The sequence below is a fragment of the Procambarus clarkii genome, chromosome 56, assembly GCF_040958095.1.
Source record: "Procambarus clarkii isolate CNS0578487 chromosome 56, FALCON_Pclarkii_2.0, whole genome shotgun sequence".
NCBI classification, from domain to species: Eukaryota; Metazoa; Arthropoda; class Malacostraca; order Decapoda; family Cambaridae; genus Procambarus; species Procambarus clarkii.
Window position 1 is genome coordinate 19,889,196 of NC_091205.1, and position 26,983 is coordinate 19,916,178.

At 47.6% G+C, this 26,983-nt stretch overlaps 1 protein-coding gene across 1 annotated transcript in view; it reads right to left on the reverse strand.

Annotated features, from left to right (window-relative positions):
• LOC123770688 (putative sodium-coupled neutral amino acid transporter 11) overlaps positions 1 to 26,983 on the reverse strand; it is a 39,007-nt gene that overhangs the window by 7,879 nt on the left and 4,145 nt on the right. Inside the window, exons 2-3 of the mRNA XM_045762779.2 lie at positions 5,468 to 5,887; positions 916 to 1,057 (exon numbers count right to left, since the gene is read on the reverse strand). Of these exons, the coding sequence (XP_045618735.1) occupies positions 916 to 1,057; positions 5,468 to 5,548 (223 nt within the window). The 5' untranslated portion in view covers positions 5,549 to 5,887. The remainder of the gene's footprint in view (positions 1 to 915; positions 1,058 to 5,467; positions 5,888 to 26,983) is intronic.

Below are 26,983 nucleotides of genomic sequence, written 5' to 3' on the forward strand. Positions count from 1 at the left end.
GTTGGCATCGGGTGACCTTTGATGTATTTGGCACAAAACTGTGCCTTCCAAAGGATACCTGATCAACCAGGCTGTGACTCATACGTCAGGCTACGAGCAGCCGCGTCCAACAGCCTGGTTGATCAGTCCGGCAACCAGGAGGCCTGGTCGACGACCGGGCCGCGGGGACGCTAAGCCCCGGAAGCATCTCAAGGTGAGGTTCATAGGCGTGCTGGGGTTGTTAGTATTATCACGGGGTAACATGGGGTGTGGGACCTGCGTCGGGGCCGTCAACGCCAGATGGTTACTCGCAGTAATTATCATAATAGTCTGTGTGTGAGAATTAATCGCCTCGCTGTGCCTGCAGGGTCGAGCTCCCGTTCTCTCACTTTTGTGGGTGATGAGTGTGTATGAACACACTGCCGCCACCACCACTAATACAACCATAATTCTCAACCATAAAGCCCACCCTCATAGCCACCAGATTACCACCCGTCTACCACAGCACCAAGACTGTTCTCAACCACACCCTACTACCACTACCACAGAACCCGACCTCTAACACAACTCCTGCCACTAAAATCGCCTTCCACAACACAGAAAACGGTGTATTAAAACACCTGAACCTAACCTAATCGAACGTGTAGAAAACGTAAGTTTTTTTTTTCAGTAGCTATGATTTACATTATCTATGATTTGATGAGGCTATGATTTCAGTAGCTATGATTCCCCACGGCCTGGTCGAGGACCGGGCCGCGGGGACACTAAAAAAAGCCCCGAAATCATCTCAAGATAACCATCTCTCAAGATACAGGATATCATATATTGTCCGTTCGAGATTTTGGCGTCGAAATTTGACAAGACAGGTTGCCACAATAACCTGTAACCTTCAGCTGTCAGCCCTCCACCACCTGCCCTTGTCACCCCTCTACTCACCTATCACGCCGCTGCCGACGATGGAGTTGATGTAGTTGAAGGAAGTGAAGGAGATGGAGCTCTTCTCCCTCTTGGGGTCATCGTCCCCCTCGTAGCCGGCTAGGCCGGGTGGGATCTTGGGTGGCTCGTCCGGCGTCGCTAGCTGGGGGGAGAGGGTGGTTTGTGAGAGGGGGGGAAAGGGGGGTGGTTTGTGAGGGGGGGAAGGGGGGGGAGGGGTTGCTGGTCAACCTGTCCTCCCAATAGAACGTCGCATTTTGACGTATACTTTACCCAAGGCCAAAAAATTGTCGTACTAGAAAATGGTAGCAGCTCTCGACATTGTCATACTGTCCCGTCTACTGTTTTGGGTCCTCTGGTAGGTTAGGATAAGGGTACTTTAGCACGACATTTTCTTGACGCTTGGAAATCTTAGGAGGACGGGCTGTGCTGGTTTAGGGAAGTGAGGTTGGTAAGAGAGCTGAGGGAATTGTTTTGACATGCCTCACACTGTAGTCAGAGGTTTCCATTAATTGTAAACATGTTGTGGCTGTAAAAATTCTTACACTAAAGTAGACTATCACTGCGTCTCGCCATGTATGGTCAGTTGACTTTGCTAGCGTGGCTGAGCTGGTTAGTGTAGGGTGTGTTTGTGTATGGTGGGGGGGCAATATAGCAAGTTGTTAGCGTTGGGGTGGGTGGTTAGTGTGAGTTAAATGATTAGTGCTTGGGTATATGGTTTGGTGTTGATTGGTAAGGGTTATTAGTCGGTCTTTTCTGGAGAAATGTTAAATATTGAAGGATAGTTATCAGCGAAAACTATTTAGTGTGTTTTGCTTCCTTGTTTATTATAAGGAGTAAATCATTTCAGTATAGGTATAAATATTGCATAGATACTATTGCATTTATTGCAAGTTGTGACCTTATGACATGACCTGCATGTATAAACACGGTGGTTGAATTGGGAGTTCATTGGTAGACTGCTTCATCTGGGCTATACATCACCTCTGGCCTGTTTTCTAATGTATTTTGAAGTGGGTGTGGTAATGACTCTTGCAGCGGGGTTCTGTTTTGTGTAATGTGCCTGCCTCCATGTACACATCAAACATTACTCGTAAGAGTCCAGCTTGTTATAGGCTGCTTGTGACCTGCCAGCGAATATAGACCTAAGACGTTAAGAGCTTTCTGCTGAGCAGTCTTGGCAATGGCAATAGAGACAGAACTGTCAAGGAAAAGCGCCAAGCCATTACGACTATATAGCACTTGGATGGGATTCGGATAAGGATTTGAGATGAGACAGGGGGGGGGGAGAAGGAATGGTGCCCGACCACTTGGACGGTCGGGGATTGAACGCCGACCTGCATGAAGAGACCGTCGCTCTATCGTCCAGCCCAAGTGGTTGGACAGCAATGACAGTAGCACACAACAACTGTTACACATACAGCTCCTCTCTAAAGTCTACAACAACTGTTACACATACAACATACATTACACATACAACACACATTACACATACAACTGTTACACATACATCTCCTCTCTAAAGTCTGCAGTAGTTGGTAGATGTATATATTTTGGTGTGGTGTCCAGCAGGCAACACGTGTAACTTGGATCACGGTACTGGACGGTGTCTTCTACACCAAGTAGTCTGGTTGTACTTCAGGTGGCGATACTTTTTGAGCCCGTCACTGTCAATTCAGTAGCTCTTGTGCCTAGGGCGTCCAGAAGTGTGGGTTCGATCCTATTGTAAGCCTTCAATATTTTCCTGTGAAACTCTAGTTTTGTTGTCTCTTTGTGGCTCAGTTTAATGTAGAGTCCATTTTGACCATTTGCCACTTCGTAATAAATGCAATGGTTTTGCCTAACCAGAAAGGTGCTAGCCCAAGCAACCCACTTAAACTATGTATAGAAAACGTCAATATTGAATTAATATTTGCTAATACGTGGAAAAAAAGAGGACAGTGGGTGGGAATAGCTAGTATGGGCGCTTGAGTACTAGTTTTGTCAGGACACTCGTGAAACTCCAACTACATCGGGTCATGTATAACTACTTCCCGATGTCTTGATAAAAAAATTGAACCTGGCAATGGGGTGTAAGTGAATCCCGGGTGGCGGACGCCGTAGAGTTGTGCACGCTGTGGTTGTTCGCTAGGCGGCCTTGTTTACCTGTTGGCATAGTTATATTGCTTTCCAACTCCGGGCCTGGGACCAGAATTGTTTGGTGATAACTTGGCTCAGTCAGGCTGTTTGCAGCGGCCCGCAATCCCCTGTGTCAATTACAACCTGGCAAGTCTGGCAATCCCTGCAGGATGGTGGAATAATTCCTGCTGGTGTACCGGCCTACGCACGCCCCCAAACACTTTCCTTGATTGTGGGGGACTTGGTCTGTATTTACTAAACAGTTTACGGGCTTTGAGACTTCGCATCTCGAGGCTTTTATTGTTACAGCGCTTCGGAGGTCAAAAGCGGTTTCATAAAAGCAAAATAAGGCCGCCATTATTGAGGAAAGATGTTTGTTTTATAAATGGTTGGTTACCTGGCTCGAGTAATCGTGGACAAAAACATTGCCACATATCAATGATGGTGTCTTGTAGTGCCTTTGCGAGCGCAGTGTCTTGAAAAGTGTTCAATACACAATCCTTGTTCAATAGCCGCCGCCCCTCTCTGTTCCTATTCTTGTGCAATATGAATACCATTTTCCTAATTACTGGGGGGGGGGGACTCTTGTATCCTCTTTATCTGTGAGCGGTAGTGGGAAGTTGAGGGGAGACTGAGCAGGGTCCCTATAGCAACTAGCACGGACCGGAGGGTATTATGGTACCATTACTGAAGGACGATATGGTATAGTTATACCCCCTGCACCTTGTGCACGCGCTCTCCATCCTTATTTCCATGGGGGTCATGGGAACATAGGGCGAAGGGACGTTGTGTGGGAGCTCTTTTTTTTTTTTTTGCTTGAATCTCTTTCAAATGTCTTTTTTCACAAATTGCTTTGGATGACTTCACGATAACGAGGGGTATGAGGGCAGGTGTGGCGTAGGGGGGGGTACTGTGTGGCACACCTGTTGGGAGTCGACGCGTGGCACACCTGGCGGGGGGGGGGGGGGTCAACGTGTGTGTGCTAACATAGCTCAGTAAAGTACGGCCTTGTTCCTTGGTGTTATCGGGAGGTCGCCTGGGCGAGGGAGCGACGGCAGTGGAGACTTTCTTCAGACTCCAGAAAGAAAAAAGCTAATTAAATTTCCCGCGCGCGCCAAATTCTGAAAAGCTGAGCAGCCTGGCGGGAGGAAAAAGGGTTCCGGTGTATTGTTGGAAACTTTTCTGTTTCCATGTCTAATTTTATTGTAATTTTCATGTGCTTAATTTATTTTTTATCAATATTACTTCATATTTTAGTTTTAGATCTATTGAATTTTTTGTTTACAGATATTTAAGAAATGACTTTGTGTAGTTTTTTTTAAATCAACGCTATTATACACTACAGTAATTATTTGTTGAAAGCTTTTACCTGTGGAACTTGTTCTCATGACGAAGCCACCTTTCATCTGCATGTACCAACCTTCCTCTTTCCATTGCTTCTCCATCTCATTCAAAGGCCTTTCATAACTTCTGCCTCCCCCCATTCATAGCCTCTGCCGCCACCCCCTTTCATAACCTCTCTTGCCCCTCTTAAATGCGAAACCACTGTTCTAATCAAAATACGAGACAGACTAAGTATAGTTCATGTTCTATGAATCTCAAATGTGGTCCTGTTTGGCTACATGGCTATCTTCCTTCCGACTCAATAGTTGAGGAATTGAACAAAGATACTAGGCTTAACACCGAAATTTTGTATTGTTTATATCATCAATAAGTCTTTATACGGCGCCAGATACTCGCCAGTCAATCAATCCATCCTATCCAATATCCACCGTTTCCCATTCTGTCCCATGTCTCTCCTGTTTCCTTTCCCTCTTATTGGCTATTCCCTCGCCCTCCCCTATCTACATTTCTCTTATATTTCTAACTATTACTTTTTTTTTCTCTGCCTTTATCTCTCCCCCTCCATTCATTGTTGCATCCAACCCCTCCGTGGCTGCGGGAGCCGTTAGTTTTATCTCTGTCCAACAAAGACTGCTTGTTGTCCCCTGGAACACCAGGCGTCTGGGTCCCTGGGCCCCTGGTAGGTGCTGGGTGTCCCTGGAAGACCAGTCGCCTGGCGTCTGGGTCCCTGGTAAGATTCAAATATTTAGTTATGACTTTGCAAAGCGAGCGTAAGAGCTTTGTCTTGTCTCCTTCTCTTGACCTTCTCTATTTTTTCCCTCCAACTTTTTCTTTTATTATCCCCATCCTATCTATTTCTCTCTCTCTCGCTCTCAGGGACGAAGGCTAGTAGGCTGGTGTAATAGAGGGGAGTGACAATAGTAGGTATCAGAAGGGAGACGATAGATGACGTTTGGGGGCGAGACCAAGAGCGCTCAGCAGCATCGCAACACTCGCAGCAAAGTTAATAAAACCCAACTTGTACTGAGCAACCGTAAGTGAATGAGTGTGCGGGGAGCGAGCGCTTGAGCAGAAGGCAATAGAGCCCCTTTACCTGTGGCTGGGAGGCTGGGGGCGCCGTGTCCTCTAGGATGTAGGTTCTCTCGTTGACCGGGAAGGCTGATGGAGACGTCATGACGGTGGTGTTGACTTCAGCTGGAGACGAGACTTGCCTGACGTCTACGATGTCTCTTGCACACTATATGAGCGTTCACGGATGGGCTTTTATCACCCCCTTCGAGCGACAGGATGATAGGATTTGAGTTTATTGAAAGTTGTGTGGTCGCTGGTGCTGTGGGAGGTGGTCCGGCCGGGCGAGGTGGGCAACCAGAGTCATCATGGCTGGTGCAGAGGTTGTGTTTAAGGTTAGGTACAGTTGCCTCTGAGGTCTTGATTACCGAGTGATGGCTTGGTGACGTGCCTGGCGAGGCTTCCTCAAGCAGCTGTCACGGTGCGGAAGGTTGACTTTGACCATCTGCAAGTAAGAGCAAAAGAGTTAGTAAACTGAAGTAATGAGAGCAGCTACAAGTGAGGGAGAGACGGAGAATGGTTGCGATAGTGAGGAAAGGAGTGAGGTAGGTGGGTGAGTTAAGGGGGAAGATGGAGCCAAGTCCATTTCTCCTTGAAACCGGCAATTTATTTTTCTGACAGATCCATTGGGTGATGTCGCAGTAAGCCTCGGCCAATCAGGGCTAAGCTAGGAGCCTCAAAAATGGAAGGCCAGTCGTGCAGAAACTCTTGAGCTGGTGTTCTGGTTTATGTTCCCCCTCTCCCCCCTCCCCCCTCCCCCTTCCCTCCCTCCCTCCCTCCCTCCCTCCCACTCCCCTTCCTTCCCTCCCCCCACTTCCCGAGTCGCCCCACCACCAGGCCAGGAGTGGCTGGCTCCTCTCCCCGACCACCCCCACCGTTGCTATTACTGCTATTGTTGCTGGTATTAAATTTTCTTAGTATTACTATTTTAACTATCGTTTGCTACTGTTACAAATAGTATTGGTACTCCTATTACCACTAATACTACAACTGTTGCCACTGCTACCATATGCTGTCAAATTAACTTCTACTTTCATCACCAATATTGGCAGATTTGCTCTTGTTACTATTGATACGTTAATATGATTACTCTGAATAGTGACTGTATCAATGAGAAAATCAGCAGGAACCGTGATGAGGATTCGAAGCTATGCAGTGGGTGTTCCCACGCACACGCTCTGGCGACTAGACCACGACATGGTCAAAAGGATTGCAACCTGGAGTTCTACTGAACACGCCAGGGCTTCCTGAGGCTTCCACTGAAGCCGGGCAAGGATTTTTCACACGATCTTCCCTCCCCCCCACGCACTCTGGCTGTCATCTAAGAATGTTCTACCTCTGACGCTCCTCAGAGGTAGAACGTTCCTAGATGACAGTCGGTCATCTAGGAACGTTCTACCTCTGAGGAGCGTCTGAGGTAGAACATTCTTAGATGACAGCCAGAGTGTATGAGGGGGGGGGATTGTGTGAAAATGCTGGTCCGGGCTTTAGTGGAAGCCTCTGACAACCCTGGTGTATTCCGTAGAACTCCAGGTTGCAATCCTTTTGACCATGTCGTGGTTTAGTCGCCAGAGCGTGTGCGTGGGAACACCTACTGCATAGGTTCGAATCCTCATCACGGCTCCTACTGATTTTCTTATTGATACTATTACTACCATTGCTACTTCCGTTATCTCCATCACTATTGCTACTAGTACCCTCGATACTGTTTCTACTTTTTGACTATTTTTTCCCCCACTTTTCCTCTTCTGTTTTTGGCTTTCGCTTAACCCCTCATCTTGGCATGGATGGTGATAGTGGTAGCAGTGATGGTGGTGGTGGGGGGGGGGGGGTGGCAGTAGCTGAGGGACTCGACTCGATGGTGATTACAGCAGTTTTGGGAGGGTAAAGAGGATGGGGGCATTGGAGGAATGTCAGAGGTTGGTGGGATGGCAGGCAGGCAGGGAGAAAGGCAGGGACATTAAGGGAGGATAAAAATGAGTGGCGGAGGGTGGTTGTGGAGAGGAGCTGGACACTGAGATAGTAAGTTCCCAGACTGTGATGGCGTCCCACAGGGGAAGCTGCCAGTGAGTGAGAGAAGCTATCATCTCGTCTGTTGTGATGCTTCTCATACACGTAGCATCACTTACCACCACGTGAACGATGTAAGAGTCCACTGAGCCAAGTGGGACTCTAATTGTTACTTGTCTTGGTATAACACTCGTGCTGGTTAGGTAGCTACGTGCCTCTTGAATGACCTTACCTCTAGCTCCAGGCTCTCTTGTTCCCCAGCTTATGACCTCTACACACAGATGCACTCGCATCTGTCTGGAACCTGCACGAATTGTTTAATATTGTAAATCGCGATTGTTGACACATCAACTTGTCTAGTTCAAACTAATGCAGTTGGTTTGAATTATCTAATCCTTTACGTGGCAATTGTCAGTTTAATTTTCTCCCTTGTGTGTGGCCATAACGTGTTATCTTGATGCCTGGGAGCCGAGTGTGTGTGTGTGTGTGTGTGTGTGTGTGTGTGTGTGGTGTGAGGTGTGAGGTATCACTGTGATCATCTTCCTGGTAACAGCAAGTGCGGTGAGAAAACTGTGGCTGTAAAACTCTACCGGCCACTGTGGTCTCCAGGGAGACGAACAGGTCATGGTAGCCACGCTGCTCCCTCTGTGTGTGTGACCAGCGGGTCTACCATGGTGATGGTCGTCACACCATGGATTAACATTATTATTACATCAATAGTAACAACGATTTAAAGAGGCAATCGAAACACGCGCAGGGAAACGGGAAAAAACACGGATAACGGCGACGAAGTAGAAAACAATAAAATGGCCTCTTACCAGAATGTGTAGAGGGTAGGGTAGGAGTGGGGGGGGGGGTCCATAGAGATGCTGCATCAACACCTCCGTAACCATGACGACTCCCATCACTTGAGGTGATCAATATCTGACAACTGTACAGGGTTCAGTACTTTGGTCCATTCACAACAGAGGGAGGCCTGGTGTGCCGCCTGCATCAGAGGGGCGGGTGGGAATACCGTCCACACTAGCAGGGGGACGGGGGCGGGGGGTGTTGTGGGGTCTCCACAGTGCTGGAGGGGAGGGAGGGGGAGCGAGCGGGTATACCCTCCATACCAGGGGAGGGGAGGAGTCAGTCTTACGTTATTGATATTATATTAGTGCTGATAATCCCAGTGATGATTGTTATTTTAACCGTAACTGAGAATAAACACCACATTACTCTATTCCTTCGTCTCCTTCCCTCCCCTTCTTTCTTCCCTCCCTCCCCCTTCCTACCTCAGCGTACTCTGGAGACGTTTAGGGGGGGAGGGACAATAATGCCCAGTCTTCCAACCTCCCCCCCCCCCCCTCACTGCTCTTCACCCTTAGCTCACTATCCTCTGCTCTACCGCCCCCTAGAGGAACAACCAATGTCTTTCACACCTGGAACACTGTACCTGGGAGGAGAGGCGGAGAGAAAGGGAGACCCGGGCATCGCTGGGTAGCCCGTTTAGTTGCCTGATAGAGCACAAAGCCTAGTGGGCTTGTATGGCATGTATGTACAGTTATGCTGAAAGGTTCTCTTGAATTGTAAATATACTGCTGATTATACACTATATACCATTACCAACAATATATTAATGTAGGTAGTGTATAGTGCTCTCGCCTGCACCAGGTGTTGACAGAGCCGTCGCCTCAGAAGGCTGTTGTTGTTGTTATAGATTCAGCTACTCGGAACAAGTTCAAGTAGCACGGGCTATGGTGAGCCCGAAGTGGACTTCAGAAGGCTGCTGTACGTGTTGTTAAGTAACAGTGAAGTGTTGGTGTCTCGCCCTCCCTGGCCACACCTCACTATAATCACACCTCAGATGGTCAGCCGCTGTGAACGGGGCTCCATCAGCTGGCCCAGAGGCGGGCGAGTCCTCAAGTGTCCACTAAGGTGAGGGGGAAGGAACACAAAGGAATCTTCATATTAACGCTGTTATATAGAGTGGTGGAACACGCATACGAGGAGGGAGGGGGGGGAAGTGTTTGGAGAGGTGTGGAGGAGAGGGAGGGAAAATATAATGGGTGTGTCAGTAATAAGGGAGAGGGATGGTGGGGAGGGATGGTTGGTGGGAGAGTTGGCGTCACGCCACATAAATAATTAACTAATGGCAACACAAGACAGGCTTCCCAGGCACTCTTAATATCGTGCTCAGAGCCCACGATGACGAGTATTGTTGAGCCCCGTTGGTGTGGCGTGGCAGGGGTGGGGAGTAGGGGTTATAGGGTAGAGGTCTTGGGGTGGGGTGGTTGAACTAGCTGGTGGTCCTGAAATGTTAACGATTCGTGGCAGACTCTGGAGTGGGGGTGTGGGGAGGGGTGTGGGGGGAAAAGCAGAGGGTATCGTACTGTTAACATGCTCGCTCACACTCGCCTTGTGTGCGAAACGTCTCGACATGCCTCTGTAGACCAGAAGCCACACATACACCAGCACACTCTAGGCTACAAACAAACAGTTCCCACCAGTGTCCGTGGCACATTTCAGCCTCCCAGGAGCGAACGCTGGTAATTAAATCATTAAGCCATTACCCGAGCCACTAACAGGTCAGTTAAGGGGGGCACAGTTTGGGCACCGGGGCATCCAGGCATTTACAATCATGATTGGTTTAGCACAAGTTCACACACGTTGACTAATTTTGTACGGAGTTACTTTGAGGGCGTGACACTGTGTTTACCGCGGGGACAAAGTTTATCATTAGACAATACGGTGTAATAATTTTAGTATAATTTCGTGGAAGACGTAATGTAGTATCATGCATTAATGATTAAACTATTATGTGTGGGAACTTGTATGGCAGCCAACAGTTAATTCTACAAGTGTCTTGACTTGTCTGTTTACAAGCCATCACATCCACTTTATTATTGAGCTTCTCTCCCCTACACACACACACACACACACACACACACACACAGGCTTCAGTGTGCTCTCTATTGCGCTTCTTTATTTTAATGGTGCTGATACTTCGAATGAAACTGTCAGCTACTAGCTGACAATCTACATAAACTCGTATGAAGCCTGACCCCCTACTAACTCATTTATTTGACGAACTTGTTAGCATCCATGAAGAATAAACTGTGTTCCCCTCTCCTACTGTTAAGGTATTTCCAGTCCCTGAAGTTTTTGTCGGTAAAAGTCCCATCACCAGTGTCGGCTGTTGTTGCTTCTGAGGGAATATCCTAAATGTTTTCACATTCGATCCTTTATGGGGCGAGGGCGCAAGAGTTTATCAGTTAAACAGTGCAGGAGGGAGAGGAGGGAAGGTAAGGAGAGAGGGGGGGAGAGAGGAAGGGAGGGGGGGAAAGAGAGAGGGAGGGGGCAAATAGGTCACCTACAGAGTTGTAAGAGTGCATTACTCTGGAGTGACTTGTGCCTTAATGGCAAGAACATGTAAGGAGAGGGGGGGGGAGGGACGTGGAAGAGGAAAGGACGAATAAAGATGGGGATATAAGAGAATGGAAGATACCACGACAGTCTGAGGATGGGTGACGATAAGGGTAAAAGAGCAAGAGGTGGACGGAATCATGATGAGCAGGGACAGAGTAGACGCAGACACACAGGCAGGCAGGTTTAGGCTGGTTTATACAGTGGTTTAGGCAGACGCGTAGGTAGGTATATAGGCAGGCTTGCTGGTTTATTATGGGAGGCAGGCCGGGAGGCAGGGAGGGGTGGCACACAATAGATGCAAGAGAGAGGCTTCGCTGGAGGCACCAGGGACAGCTAAGATTGCGACTCCTGCCTCGCCACACGCCTCTATCACAGCGGGAGGGAGGCAGAGTCTGGCCAGGAGTTTGGCACCACGTACACCACGCCAGCTGACTAAGAGGTGACCAGAGCTTGGCTATACAAAGCGCCGCCTATAGGAAAGATGCCCTAAACGGTTGCAGGAACACAAGCAAGGAAATAGCTTCAGGGAAAGATGTGAAGAAAGCCCCACTCTCAGACCAGATGTCTCTGGGGCCAGATTCACAAAGCACTTAGGAACATGTACATCTTTAATCAATCTTTGGCGGCTTTGTTTACAATTATTAAACAGTTAATGAGCTCCGAAGCACCAGGAGGCTGTTTATAACAATAGCAACAGTTGATTGGGAAGTTTTCATGCTTGTAAATTGTTTAATAAATGTATCCAAAGCCGTCAAAGATTGAGGAAAGTTGTAAACGTTCGTAAGTACTTTCGTAACTGCTTCGTGAATCTGGCCCCCGGTTACTAAAGCAGGCAGCGGAAACACGACATGTACCACTTGCTAATGTATTGAACTCTGGAGAAATTCCGGCTTGTGCTAATATAAAAGGAAAAAAAAGTTGAGTAAAATAAGACTCTACAACAAAGTTTTCCCCTAACACACACCTCATAACACTTGGAGCATGGAACACTAGGAGCATAGAGCATTCACAACACTGTAAATACCAGCATATGATCCTTTGCAGTTGTTGGCGTTGATGTGTTATATGTACCAAATTTTCTGCAGGTAACTACTAGCCTATAGTCAGCATGTGCTCTTCCGACCGACATATATTAGTTCAGCAACAGGTGGATTGTACATTTTGTCTTCGGCGAATACAAAAGTACATATTTAGAGCAGCCATATCATAGGCCAGTGACTGATAATGCCAGTCACTTTGCGTCTGGAGTCCAGTGTTGGATATACTGGGTACAAGCTCTCTAGCGCTGGTCACTCCTCATATACACACTTCAGAATTTTTATACAATTTTTTTCAAATCTTTTGTAATGGTTTTGGCAAGTTTGACAAGTTTGTTTTCTTAGAATCTAGATAAATTTCCCCCATTCTTAATTCATTGGAATATGAAGGCAGGAAATAAATGATAGAAGGAATGAGGGGAAATGTCGATGATAGTGGATAACAGGAAGGGCCGTCAAGGGTGAGTGATGAATGGAAAAGGGAGGGAGTAATCAGAGATAAGGGAGAGAAGAAATGATGGAAGGAAGAACTATAAGTTAGGGTTACCTAGGGCGAGCTAGGGGGTAACCCCCACCACCCATCGCCCCAAAGACCCGTCGACTTGGGGCAGATAATATCACGCTGTAAGCCCCTTTGATCATGTTTTAGTGTCAAGGTATAATATTACCTCCATGAAGCTCCTGGCAAGGGGAGCGGCATATTAGAGGAGAGAGGAGCAAAGGAGCTAGATATCAAAGAAGAGCTCGAAGCAAGAAGAGAGAATTTCCGAGATGGTGGTGATGATGTAGGATGTTAAGGTAACGTCATGAGCTGAAGGATGAATGGGTTATGGCCTGGATGGTGCCTCAGGGCCAGGTCGCCGCCTCCAGCCAATCTCTTAAAATGCCCTTGTTCCACCGCCCGCGATATACTAGAAGTAGGTATTGGAAAACATTCAACTGGCTGTATGAAGGCTCTGGCCCACAGATGGCTCCAGCTTCAGCCTGTACCTGTGTGGCTGTTGCCTCACGCAAGTACACATCAATAACCAGTCTGTGGTGTAATGGTGTAGCACGCTCGACCACACTCTCCCCCGATTTCGGCTGGATTGGAGCCTTTGGCAGGAAATCTGGCTTGGTCAGGTCGTGTGCCAGAGAAAATTAGTTGTGTAAGGTTTAAGATGAGCTATGTAAAGGAAAGTTCAGAGCCAGGTAACAAGAGCCAGAAGCCGTCTACTCCGGTAACCACCTGGGTAAAATATTTAAAATATAATAGAGCAGTTTTTTTTTTTTTACATGAATGGGTACTAGAACAGACGACTGCCGACTCCTGTTAGCAGGCTGAGAGCTTTTCCTTTCCATAGCTCATGGTAAGCCTTACCCTCTAGGTCCCTGGAATAGGACCCGCCAGTCGTGCAACAACCAGGTACCAGAGCCCTATTGGCTGAACCTATATGTACAGTTAAGGACTGGTTGTTAGTCAGGGTTCAAAGTGCGCCTTTGTAGATCCTTAGGCGTTAGCGTGAGGGAATGGAGCCTAAACACGCTGCGACATTCGACACTGATGTTGACTAGTAAATACAATACATGAGCGCTGCTAATACAAGTTACACAGTTGCAAAATTGGCGAGCAATTCTGGCCAATTAGCGCCCGGTGTTGCTTTCACACACTAATTGATCCTGGTCGGTATTAATTATTAGGGAGTAACTAGTGTACAGATAGTTATCGTGGAAGCTGGAAAATATATGGCATAGCTTCATAGCAGCAGTAGGAGAAGCAGAATGGGGACGGCAGATACCGAAGAACGTGGGGGGGGGGATGATAGTGCGGTCAGCAGGTAAACACCAGCTGACCGTACTGTAAACACAGAACGTGCAGCTAAACAGCAGAACGTGCGGTTTAGCTGCACGTTCTGTCTGGATGTTAGATGAATCTTGGCCAAACTGATCTAGAGTGGTGTAATACGTGGCGGGCTGTCCACCTCGCTGACACTGTGTGTGTGCTTAGCAGCGGTAACTAGGGTAAACTCCCTTTCCTGTGTCATGTTTATTATTGTATACAATCCTCATTAGGGCTTTGCAGTTCAAATAAACGCGTACGTACTGACATGCACAATGTCAGGTTTTCTATATTTTCTACCACAGGCGTGGCTACACATTTACAATGCTAACCAGCATATTTACATTTTCTTGTCCTCCATGGGCAGGGTTAGCGCCACCTCGCTATAGACTAGCACTGTTCACTTTAATATCACTGTCCATAGTAGGAGTCCGGGACTTCTGCTCCTAGCACTTCTCCCAGAGTTACATGGAAGAAATGTATAATGCAAGTACAAAACTGGTAACTTTGATGACTGTAACTAAAAGTTGCTGTGGCCACACTGAAATGTTACCAAGCTGGGTAACATTTGATCTCCTGGGCATCAAAGGATGAAGAATCCGATATTCTTATTAAGATATAGGCTTTTGGCAGCTTTCTGTTTTTTATATTAAAATGTTGTGGGGGGGGGGAATATTGTTAACTGATAACGTAAGAGCGTTTTATCTTTTCAAGAAGCGGGGAGGATTTGGTGGTGAAAATGTAGTGATGGTGTTGGTTATTGTAGTGATAATGGTGGTAGTGACGAGCATTACAAAATAATAACTACAGTACAGTAGTTATAATTTTTAATACGCAGGTTAAGCAGCAGATACGTTTTGACTAAAGTCTTGGAGCGTTCCCTTCCCACCGTTATTCTTAAGCCTTTCTGTATTAGTTTCCGCCTGGAACTCGATCCTCCAATTGGTTTACAACCAGGTCCCCAATTACTGTTGGGTGAACAGGGGCGAACAGTTAAGGATCTGTGCCCAGTCGTCCCTCACTGTAAAGAACTCGAACCTGGACTGGCATAGCTCGCGAAGTGTGTTGTGTGCATATAACCACTACACAAGACTATATGTATAACCTGTGCTCCGTCTCTCCCTTACGGGCTCACCGTAGCCCGTGCTACATGGTCATTCCGTTCAGAGTAGCTAAATCTAAAACAGCACACACACACACACACACACACACACACTCTCGTCTCTCTCTGTCTCTCTCTGCCCCCATTCGCTTGCGTTTGTATTCACAAATCTGGATTTAGGAATGTATGTCCTAATGTTTTCGTATATGGAAGTTAGGAAGACTAGGGGGCGTGTGTTTGGGGGGAGAGGGAGGGTCCATGCAAAGGGTGAGGTGCTGGGAGATTGGGAAGGGGGTGAGGGGGGAAGAGCGGATGCGGTCACCTGTTGATACCTTCCTCCCTCCCTCCCTCTCCCTCCCCTCCCTTCTCGCCTTCCCTTATTTATTGGCCACCTGTAAGAAGCCATCCCTCCCCCCCCCTTCCCCACAACCCACCCTTTACACACACAATCTGGGAGATACTGAATGCGTTGCCAGGGAGTGTTCACAACCGAGCCTGAGCCGCTCCCATTGTTAGAAGAAGAGATGGCCCAAGATGAGACTAACGGATACAGAAGTGACAGCAGAGGTGGTAATAAAATGGTAAACACTGGATGATGCTAAAGCAGTTGAACCAGACCGTCCACGGTGTGGAAATAGACGAAATGTTCACACGGAATACCACCAGAAGGTGACGTGGGTGGAAGCTGGACACTCAGACGAGTCATAGAGGTGTTGGACAGTTGTCTTTCAGCGTGAGAGTAGTGGGGATTGGGATGAACAAAAGCGCACACTTGTGGAAGTAAACTCTATTCATAGCTTTAATACTAGGTATGATAGAGAAGGGCAGGAGTCACTGCTTCGAACAACCGAAGACAAGAAAGGCGAGATCCCAGAGCCAATGCTCGAACGTTCAGACAAAAATAGGAGAGTACAAATAGGTAAGTACACGCACGCGCAACCTCCCACATTCACGCACACTCACACACACTCACTAGGTGAGTATGGAATGGGGGTACACTCAATCCATATAAATGAAATGCATTAGCAAGCGATGAGGTAGACTCTATACACATTTTCCAATGTAGACATGATAGAACCAGAGGCTCAGGAACCTGTACACCAGTTGGTTGACAGTTGAGAGGCGGGACCAAAGAGCCAAAGCTCAACCCCCGCAAGCACAACTACGTGAGTACACGGCTGTAATACAATCGCCCAGAAGTATGGGTGGCAGAAGGTAGGACTGTAATAGGAGATCCCGGGTTAGATTCCCAAGCGGGACAGAAATGGTTAAGAATGTCTTTCACCTAATGTACCCGTTCACCTAGCAGTGAACATCCCCTCCCCCCCCGGCAACGGGAATTGTTTAATAAACAACCTTGGTGTGTGAAGAAACTATCGACCGAACAGCGGCCAGTGGCAACTACCCGTCCCTGTGGCGTACCTGGCGTGGTACGCACCGTACCTGTGGCGTACCTGGCGTAGTACGCACCGTACCTGTGGCGTACCTGGCGTGGTACGCACCGTACCTGTGGCGTACCTGGCGTGGTACACACCGTCCCTGTGGCGTACCTGGCGTGGTACGCACCGTACCTGTGGCGTACCTGGCGTAGTACGCACCGTACCTGTGGCGTACCTGGCGTGGTACGCACCGTACCTGTGGCGTACCTGGCGTGGTACACACCGTACCTGTGGCGTACCTCAGAATCACGCATGCTTACCTATCGGTGTCCAGGAGAAAGTGAGGCCAAGCTCCTGAGGCCCCGCTTGCTAGCCTTCGTCCACCTGTTGCGTCATGACGGAACTTTCCTTAGCTGGAAGGTTTTTGTCAATTTTGAGTTTAAAGTTGAGGTGGTGAATAACACCTAAGCCACGTACACGAGACGGTGAATAACACCTACACAAGCAACAGGTCCCAGCACACAGTTCTGGTCACCGTGTCGGCTCCAATAGTCGATTGTACCCGAGTCACCGTCCCGGACAGGAGACGTCTGGAACTGTATACCACACACCCGATACGTCTAGCCACCTAGCAGTAAATATGTCCCCTGGAGCTAGGCAACTGTTGTGGGTATCATTGAAGGGGTGGAAGGATCAGGCGTTGGCCTAAATGGGAACCCCGAAAAGACCAAAAGGCTTCGTCCTCCCGACCAGAGGAAGTAAAGTCCATGCAGGACAGCAGTGAGAGAGGGGTCCGTGGAGTCACGCGAGCCCGTACCCGCGGGTAGGGTTGCAGCTGTGGTTTTAAGTCCAATATACCCGGTGCTTGCCGCCTCGCCCTCTTCTCGCCGCTATTACTTTCCATTTTTTAAGTTTATGGAATGGACCACTCTGCTAAAAATGCGACTTGTAAGTGAAAGCACCGTTTGTTTTAAGATTCGCCACTTGGAACAAAAAGTTCCAAGTAGCACGAGCTATGGTGAGCCCCCAGTGGACTTAACTGGCACAGGAAAGGGGCTGTAACTCATTGCAGAAAGTCATCATCAGCCATCATCATCGGGATGATGATCATCGAGAATAGATGTAAGCCCCGTAATGTTGACATTTTGTATGGACCGCGTACGATAGGTTAGGGGCACGACTTCCTCTCTTCTCGTACCTCCTTGTGCCTCCCCTTCCTTCTTTCTCTCTCTTTTCGTATGTCTAAATGTTGATGTTACTCCCTCTCACCTCGTCTCATTTCATCCACCTCCCACCACCTCCCTGTCACCACAGGTGTGGTTTCCCTCCACAGTAATTTCCTAACTTCCGGGCGCTTGTTAACTACTAGGTGAACAGACTCATCTGGTGATAGGAAACGCATCCTACCGCGGAAATCGAACCCTGGAGCCGCGGTTGTGAGCCGACGACCACAGCTAGACGGTCGACAGGTGTGACAGGACCCGGGATGGGTGAACGGGGCCCATGACAGGACCAGGGATGGGTGAACGGGGCCCATGACAGGACCAGGGATGGGGTGGACGGGGCCCATGACAGGACCAGGGATGGGGTGGACGGGGCCCGTGACAGGACCCGGGATGGGGTGAACGGGGCCAGAGGCAAACCACCACAATTTCTCCCGCCGAAACCCGCCTTTAATGACTCCTCTTAATTAGACAAATACGCCCGCGGATCCCCCGATATTGAACGATGTATTGTGAACCTGTAACTCTGTTAGCGATGTTCAGGGACATTATTCCGCCGCTACACCAGCGTCACGCCATTCCTGACGGCTCTAGATGCTGATGGCTTAGCGAGGTAGATTAAGGGATAGGAGTCAGCAGAAGGGTGTGAGCAGGGAGCCGGGGCCAGCAGGGAAGAGGGTCCAGCAGGGAAGAGGGGCCAGCAGGGAGGAGGGTCAAGGGAGGCGGGCGTGGAACCTGCAGACAGCTCTGCTGGTCTAGGCTTGGCGCCAAGATCCAGGCGCCAGGCAGGCTGCATTGGAAGGCTACTCAGGCTTCGTGGCGTCCTGAAACCTGCCTGCCTACTTCTGCCTGTCTGCTCATGCCTCTCTGCTTATGCTTGCCTGCCTGCCTGCTTGACTGCTTATGTCTGCCTGCATTATTAATGTGATGAATTGCCTTAATATTCACTCCTGATATATTTCCCTGGTATATCTGACACTCGTTTGTGGTGGAGGAGTTCCCTTTATTGCATACCAGAGGTGGCTCTCGGTAATTATATTACACGGATTCCCTCAGGCGCAAGTTTTATACAAGAACTCTGAGAACGTTATAAAGTCTGGCGAGTGCGTGAAGCTATGAAGATCTTGACCACTAATCACGGCACACGGCAGCAAGTGTCCACCAATCACAGAGCGTATCCAATAACCACAAGTGTTGTACGGATTCATTCTCTCTCTCTCTCTCTCTCTCTCTCCCTTTCTCTCCAACTTGTTGGTTGCCATGGTAACCTCTCATTTGATTCGCTGAGCGGATAGCTTGAGGCGCTGGCCATGGACCCGACCCTTGCTGGGACTGGAGAGACGAAAGTAAGGAGAGTGTGAGAGCGCGCAAATGGTTCGTTAAATTGTGTACCAGCTGGCTGATGGTTGAGAGGAGGGGCCCAATGGTTGAAGCTCCGATCCTGTCAGCACAGCTAAGCCAGTATGTACACACGCACACTTCTAAATCAATATTAATGTTTCATGTGATTGTGCAAGTTTGGAGGTCAGTTCCATCAGTTTGGTGTCCTTGTTTGGCTGTACCCGCCAGTTTGGTGTCCTGGCCTGCCCCTCTCCGCTCTGATAGCTTGTATATGATGATTACTGTATCTTAATGGAATATCCTGTACCAGGATTCAACAAACATTAACGCAATCATTTACGAAACCTGTACATCTTAAATGTAAACACAACCGCCATGATTATTGAACAGTTTGTGAGCTCCCAGAATGCTACCAGATTGTTTATAACAATAATAACCTTCCGTTGGGGAATTTCAGAGTTCGTAAAGGGCATCTCCACCACCACCACCCACCACCACCACCCACTACCACAATCGCCACCGCCCACCACTACCACCACTACCACCACCACCTCTCCTCAGTCATATAGTGACTCCCTCTATTCCCAAGTATTTATGTAGATCCTAAAAAAAAGTGAACCCCGTACCCAATAAGATCGAGTTTGCCCTTGCATGCGGACGGGATCACCACCCTTACACCTCCGTCCTCCGTCACTCTAACTCTCTCTCTCCACGCATATATGAGAGAGAAGCGGGCCAGGAATCTCTTCGTAGCGGCCTCCATTCTGGAGAAGTGTCGACCCAGGAGGACGGGGAACCTGTATTGAGTGATGCTATCTTGGAGGCGGCGGGCCGCGGAAGCCACCCGCCGCCATATCTCGATGCTCACTTGTTTTTTTGTTTTCCTCAGACAAGGATCCGAGTGGTTTTTTATACCCCGTTTGTTTTTTACGCCAAGAGCCCGCGCTCTTCTTGACTCAAGGACCCTTGTGTTAAATGATGCTCGCTTGTTTCATTGCCAAGTCGGTCGGTCGGTCTCTGTCTCTGTCTCTTTCATATTTAGTGGAAAGATGATACGTAGATGTCCCTAAGCTATCTTAGTGTTATTACCTGTGAGTTAATACCAGCTCTGAGAATCCTCCATTTATGGCAAGATTGAAAAGAATTTGCAATTTTTATTTTCGCCGGTTAAGCCCCGTTCATCGTTTCTTATGAAGCTTTCCGCGCTCGTTTTGTGTTCCTAGACGCCGATGCTCTTGGGTTTTGTGTGCCAAATTTGACGACTTTGGTTACATTTATTAAACAGTTTACAGGCATGAAAACTTCCCAATCAGCCGTTATTGTTATAAACAGCCTCCTGGTGCTTCGGAGCTTATTAACTGTTTAATAATTGTAAACAAAGCCGCCAAAGATTGAGGAAAGATGTACAGGTTCATAAGTGTTTGCGTAACTGCTTCGTGAACCCGGGTCCAGGTCTCCCAAGCGGCTTACCATGTCAAATGTCAACATAGTGTACACGACTGAATATCATCCTGTTGGTGTTCATGTAAGAATGATAAATTAATTGCTAAAACAGAACAAAGCCAAGTCTGAAAAGGTTCGAGTGAGACGGTAACCACTAAAAATACAGATGCAAATTATCCAAGTAAACAATGGGATCAAACTCGTACTTGATCTCTCGTCCACACTGGAACCAAAGAGGAGGCGCGAGTTGTTGCAGTGTACTCGCCTAGTTGTGTTTGCGGAGGTTGAGTTCTGGCTCTTTGGTCTCGCCTCTCAACTGTCAATCAACTGGTGTACAGATTCCTGAGCCTACTGGGCTCTATCATATCTATATTTGAAACTGTGTATGGAGTCAGCCTCCACCACAACACTACTTAATGCGTTCCATTTAACTACTGACAAAATTCTTTCTAACGTCTCTGTGGCTCATCTGGGTCTCGTCTAGTGTAGGTGTGTGGGGAGGGGGAAGGTCATTACCTAGTGTACTCGCCTAGTTGTAGTTGCAGGGGTTGAGCAATGGGTCTTTCGTGTGTCAGGTTTTAGGGAATTGCACGTCTATAGAGCCCCCCGTGGATCCCTTTATCCCTAGCCCTATACGGGAGATAGCACACGCCCAGCTCTGGGGGATCCCTAGCCTCCCTCAGCTGCTAGCCAGATGAATGGACCACCAATCCTATGCACACACCACTCTCTTTCTCTCTCTTTCTCTCTCTTTTCCTCGTCTCTCCCCCCTCCCCCCTCCCATGCTTCCTAGCCCCGATAGCCACCAGAGAGAGTCCGCCCAATATAGTGCAGTAGGTGGAGACACACAAGTTCCAGACCGGTATGGAACACCACGTCCCCCTATACATATTGAGCACACCTTTCCCGACCTGGGGTACTACGTGCGAAGACGTGTCAACGCCCCTCGTCTTACCCCTGAAGAACCAACTCTTTGAAACGTCACATTTACAACTTGCGACATCACTTTTGAAGTCTGGGACCGCGGCATTCCACGGAATGAATGACACGCCTTCCCTGGAACGCCCCGTATCCATCCTGGAACATGACATGTTCTTCATAGAACATAATGTATCTCTTGGGGCATTATATACCCCACACTTCCTGCCCTCCTGGAACACTGTCTCCTCTGTAGCGTTCCGTACCCTTCCTGGAACGCAGTATTCTCATCCTGGAACACCTGACAAACGCATGATTAACCTGGCTTAGCATTTTGTGTAAAGTGGAAGAGAAATTCTGAATTGACGTGATCAATCGCTATTAGTCGTGTACCCCTTTGCCCTGAAGGCCGTGAATCCCTCTGATTTACCTGGACTTTGACAGAAACGGTTCGTTAACAGTTCAAGAGGCGCTAAATTTATCCATCAAATCCACTTTGGCTTGTTAATGGAGTGAGTGTGCGGGAGTGGAGGAGACGAGAGGTAATGAGAGCGGCTTGTGTGGGGTGCCGTGTGCAGGTAAGGCGTCATCGTTATAACGACTCCACCTGTTGGGGGTGGTGGTGGTGTTGTTGCTTTTGTTGGTGTTGGTGGAGTGGGTGGTGGTGGTGCTGTGGTTTGGGTGGTGGTGCTGTGGCGTGGCTGTGGCGTGGGTGGTGCTGTGATGTGGCGTGGTGTTTCGTGGGTGGGAAAAATAGTGAGCAAAGGGAAGAGATAGTCTGCCAGCTGAGTGGACAGCGCTCGGATTCGTAGTCTTGAGGGCTCAGAGTTCGATCCCCGTGGAGAACGAGGCTCAATCTGGGAGTTTTTCACCCTAATGCCCGTGTTCACCTAGCAGTAAATAGGTACCTGGGAGTTACAGCTGCTACGGGCTGCTTCCTGAGGGTGTCACAAAAAAGGAGGCCTGGTTGAAGACCGGACCGCAGGGACGCAAAGCCCCGAAATCTAAGATAACCTCAAAATGTAGCAGAGATAACGACTAATAAACTGTCACCAGAGGCCTACCCCAAGGCCATGGGGAGAACAGCCTAAGCTTTCCCGGCCAGTTTTACAATTGCACGTAAATGTATTGTGAAATGCACAAAGTCAATTAGAGACCAGTGATGGTTAAATTATGGGACCAGCTGCATACTATATCTCAAAGGACACAAATAAACTAGAAAAGGTTCCAGGACATGCAACTCAATACCTGCCGGACCTAAAACAAACCCCTAGGAAGAAAGACTTGCTAAATATATCCAAATTAAGAGGACAAGAATTGACAAAATTGACGATCTGCAACATTGAGGACATTTGTACATTCCAGTTACAAGAATATTTGTTCAAAAGTTACTTGCCTAAATACTCTCTTTTGCAGACAGTTTAGACGGAGGTAATAATTTATGGAGAGTTTCAAAATGTAGTATATTATTGGGAAGGTGGGGGGGGGGGGTGTTGACTGCCAGCTTAATCTTTCAACTTCAGTAATTGCACTTAATTAAAACTTTAACTTGGGTCGATCGCGCGCGCGCGCGCTCTTTCTTTCTCCCTTCTCTTTTTCTCTTTATCTTTCTTTTTCTCTTTTTCTTTCTCTCTTTTTCTCTCTCTCTCCTTCCTCTTCCTTTTTTGTTTTTTTTCTTTTTTGCTCGCGCGCGCGCACATGTAGGGGCTGGTGGCTGAGTAGAGAGCGCTCTATTCTCGTGAACTTAGGGACCGGGGTTCGATCCCGGCGGAAAAACCAATGGGCAGTTTCCTTCACCCTGATGCACTTGTTACTTAGAGCAGTAAATAGGTACCTCGGAGTTACAGAACAGAGCTCAACCCCCCCCCCCCCGCAAGCACAACTAGGTGAATATAACTAGGTGAATATAACTAGGTGAATACACGCACAAGCACACACGCACAAGCACACACGCACACGCACACCTGTCCATCCTCGCTTTCCATGGATTAGGTTCCAAACTTTCAAGATTGTGAGGAAGAATTTTCAAACGAGAAAAGTTTGACATCAAACCTGTTGAAGTCGTTTGGCCTTAAGGGAGAAGAGTCCTGTGAGGCGCAGCTGGCTCTGTCCTAGACTCATTATCGAGGATCACGGGTTCAGTGCCCGGGGCAGGACCAACCAGGAGACGAAACTAGAGCACAAGACCCTCACTACCATCCACACACACACACACACACACACACACACACACACACACACACACACACACACACACACACACACACACACACACACACACACAGTGGAAACTGGAAACTCAGATGAGTCACAGATGTTAGGAAGTTTTCTTTTAGCGTGAGAGTAGTGGGAAAATGGAATGCACTTGGGGAATCGGTTGTGGAAGCAAACTCTTCATACTTTTAAAATTAGGTATGATAGGGAAATGGGACAAGTCATTGCTGTAAACAACCGATGACTGGAAAGGCGGGATCCAAGAGCCAATGCTCGATCCTGCAAACACAAATAGACGAGTACAAATAGGCGAGTACACACCCACACACCCACACACACCCACACACACACACACACACACACACACACACACACACACACACTCCCAAGAACAGTCTCTCCACGGTGCAGTCACATTTAGAACATATTACCTAAAGCAGATTTTCGAACCAGAATGCAAACTGGTCATTTGAAGCAAATTTATATTAAAACAAAATCTCGTCTCCTTTCCTAGGATCAGGCATTACAATGTGATACAACTTTAACATCTCACAAGTTGCAGTATTAATGCAAGAGCATCGGTGTGAAATATAATTCTAAAGTTTTATTCTCACATTTCTTAAATATCGTCTTGGCTGGAATGGAAGTTCGTCTAACTAGAACAGTGATTGAAGTGCCTAACATACAACATGCAGCTGAGCGCTTCGTGGTGACCAATGTTGAGGAAACATAAATATTATGATTCAGGCTCAATTCAACACGAATTACTCATTTGATAAACTTATGAATTTCAGGAAATACTTCATAAAACATTTGTCATTTCTATAAATATGAATGAGTTATACATGAATAAGTTAGTGTAAGCCTTGGTCTAGACCGTGAATGTCCGCCTCCTGCCACATCGATCAAGCGTCAACATATGTTAATTGCTTCTCAATACTCCATCCATTTGTGCCAGTAACTTTTTCATATGAAACGTCAGGCAGGGGCGTCCCTGCTTTCACCAGATACATAATTTAGGTACAGGACTGACCATCAGCCTCGGTACACTAGCAGATGAAAGTAACATAGAGATGATCAACCTTGACCAGGAAGCACAAATATTACACAACACCCAAACACACTTTCACAATGTAATAATTGGTGTCATTTAACACTGACGAATGTAACTATGCTCAGAATAAGGAAAGTGAGGTGTCGGATAATAGTGAAATTTTGATACAAAATTGTGAAAATGATCTAATAAGTAGTGAGTACTATGGATGGTCCCTGTTTGAATGTGTTAAACAACGGCACCACGACACTAGGATTTGTATCTAGAAGACTTGGTAGCATAACTAGGGTCTCGGTAGTGCAGTGGCTACGTTCTCGAATCACAATTGAGGGTCTCGCCCCCGGAGGGTCCCCCCCTCAGGGGTCGACAGAAATGGATAAATTTTATTTCCCCTAATGCCTTTATTCAGTTAGCAGTAAATAGGTACCCGGGAGCTAGGCCGTGTGTGTGTGTGTGTGGGTGGGTGGGTGGGGGGGGGGAGTGACGACCAAACCACAAATCAGAAGATGGAGAAGCGAAGACGTTTCGGTCCGCCCCGGACACGCTATCAAATGAGAAACATGTCTTACGGCACGTTATTGTGACGCGTCGTCTGCAAGTGTTATGGGGTCTGCAAAAGTGAGTAATGTAACATTATCTTTCCCCTTCAAGTAAAATCCCCCCGTGAGAGCCCCCTATAAAAGCCACGGGACCAATAGAGCCCAGTAACACAAAGGCAATTAACAAACCATTATCAAAAGTGAATAGTTTTCCCGTAATGCAGCTGCCTACTGACCGTGGATATAATCAGGATTAGACAAGGATTGGGTTGGGATAGAGCAGGGATCGGAATGGAGGAGTCGGGGTGGGATAGGGCCGGGGACACCGTGGGCAAATGGATCATAAGAAATACTTTGAAATCCACACGAATGGCGTCGTAAACATTAATAACAAGGAAAGTGTGTGTGCTGGTGACCTCTCCCCCCCCCCCCCGTGCTGGGAGCCCCCCCCCCCTGCATGGCTTTCAACCCGGTAATAACAATTTAAATTCGTTAGAGCGCTTAGTAATTTATACAGATGTATGGAAATAATTACACACACACACACACACAGGCAGAAACAGATGGTCAGTTTCTTTCAACCCTGATTCTCCTGTTCACCTAGCAGTAAATAGGTACCTGGGGGAGAGCTCCTACGAGCTGCTTCCTGTTAATGTGTGTATTTACTATTTGTGTCTGCAGAATCGCGCTATTAGCTCTTGGACTCTGCTAACCAATTTATTTTTCCCTCTGTCTACTACATAAATTTCTCTACGTAGAGAGCAAATGGTGTCCCACAAGGCTCGACTCTGGGACCGCTACTGTTCCTTATTTACGTGGACGACCTGCCCGAGGGAGCCAGCTCGTATGTCAACATTTTTAAATGACTCGAAGCTGATGAAAAATAAAAAAAAAAAAGACTGCAGAATGTTCCAAAAGGGCCTTGACAAAACTCCAGGAGTGGTCAAATAAGTGGTTGCTGGAATTAAATGCGAGAAATTGTAAGGTAGTGAAGATGGGAAAGGAAGAAATGAGGTATTGATATGATAAATGTTTATTCAGGTAAGGTACATACATACATACAAGAGATTTTACAAAAATTGATAGATTTATAGATAGATTTATAGATTTACACCAAAAGGGGAAGACGGTATAGAAATGTTAAAGCACAAGAATTGGGAGTAAATCATTTCAACACTAAACCAGGAGGCAGAAATAGGCGAGGGAACATCGGCAGCACGCTGGCAAGTATTAGAACAGTTTAGAAAACCTAAATTAGAACTCCTACTAGGCAATCTGCCCAACATTTGGTAGACCAATAGTACAATATGCAACGCTGGCATGAAACTCCGCACCTTGTGAAGTGTAAATTCGAAATTGAAAAAGTGCGGAGGTTTGCAACAAGACTGGTGCCAGAGCCAAGAGGGTCAAGCTATGAGGACACTAATGGCACTAGATCTCACAACCTTAGAGAGTAAAATATAGATATTATCACAATATACCGGAAAGGAATAGGCAAGATGAAATAATAACTATTTAAACAGAAAAAGTAGGACACAAGGACATAGGTGGAAGCTGGAAACGCAAATGAATCGAAGAAATGTTAGGAAATATTCTCACCTTCGTACGGGTAGGAGGCCTAGTCGAGGACCGGGCCGCGGGGACGCTAAGTCCAGAAATCATCTCAAGGTGGTAAAGTGGAATGCACTGAAGGAAGTTAAAGAAGCCACCTCCATCTGCAACTTTAATGCCAGATTCGACAAGAAAATCAAACCTTAGGATAGCTAAATTATAACGAAAGCAGTGGAACAAGGCGGGCGTGAAGATGTCTCCCCACCCCCCAACCACTTGGACTGGGCGGTAGAGTGATGGTCTGGCTTCATGCAGGTTGGCGTTCAATCCCTGACCATCAAAGTGGTTGGGTACCATTCCTTCCCCCCGTCCCATCCCAAAACCTTATCCTGATCCCTTCCCAGTGCTATATAGTAGTCATGACTTGGCGCTTTCTCCCTGATAGTTCCCTCCCACCCCCCACGCCCCATAGACACTGCCAGGCAAGTACACATAGGTAAGTG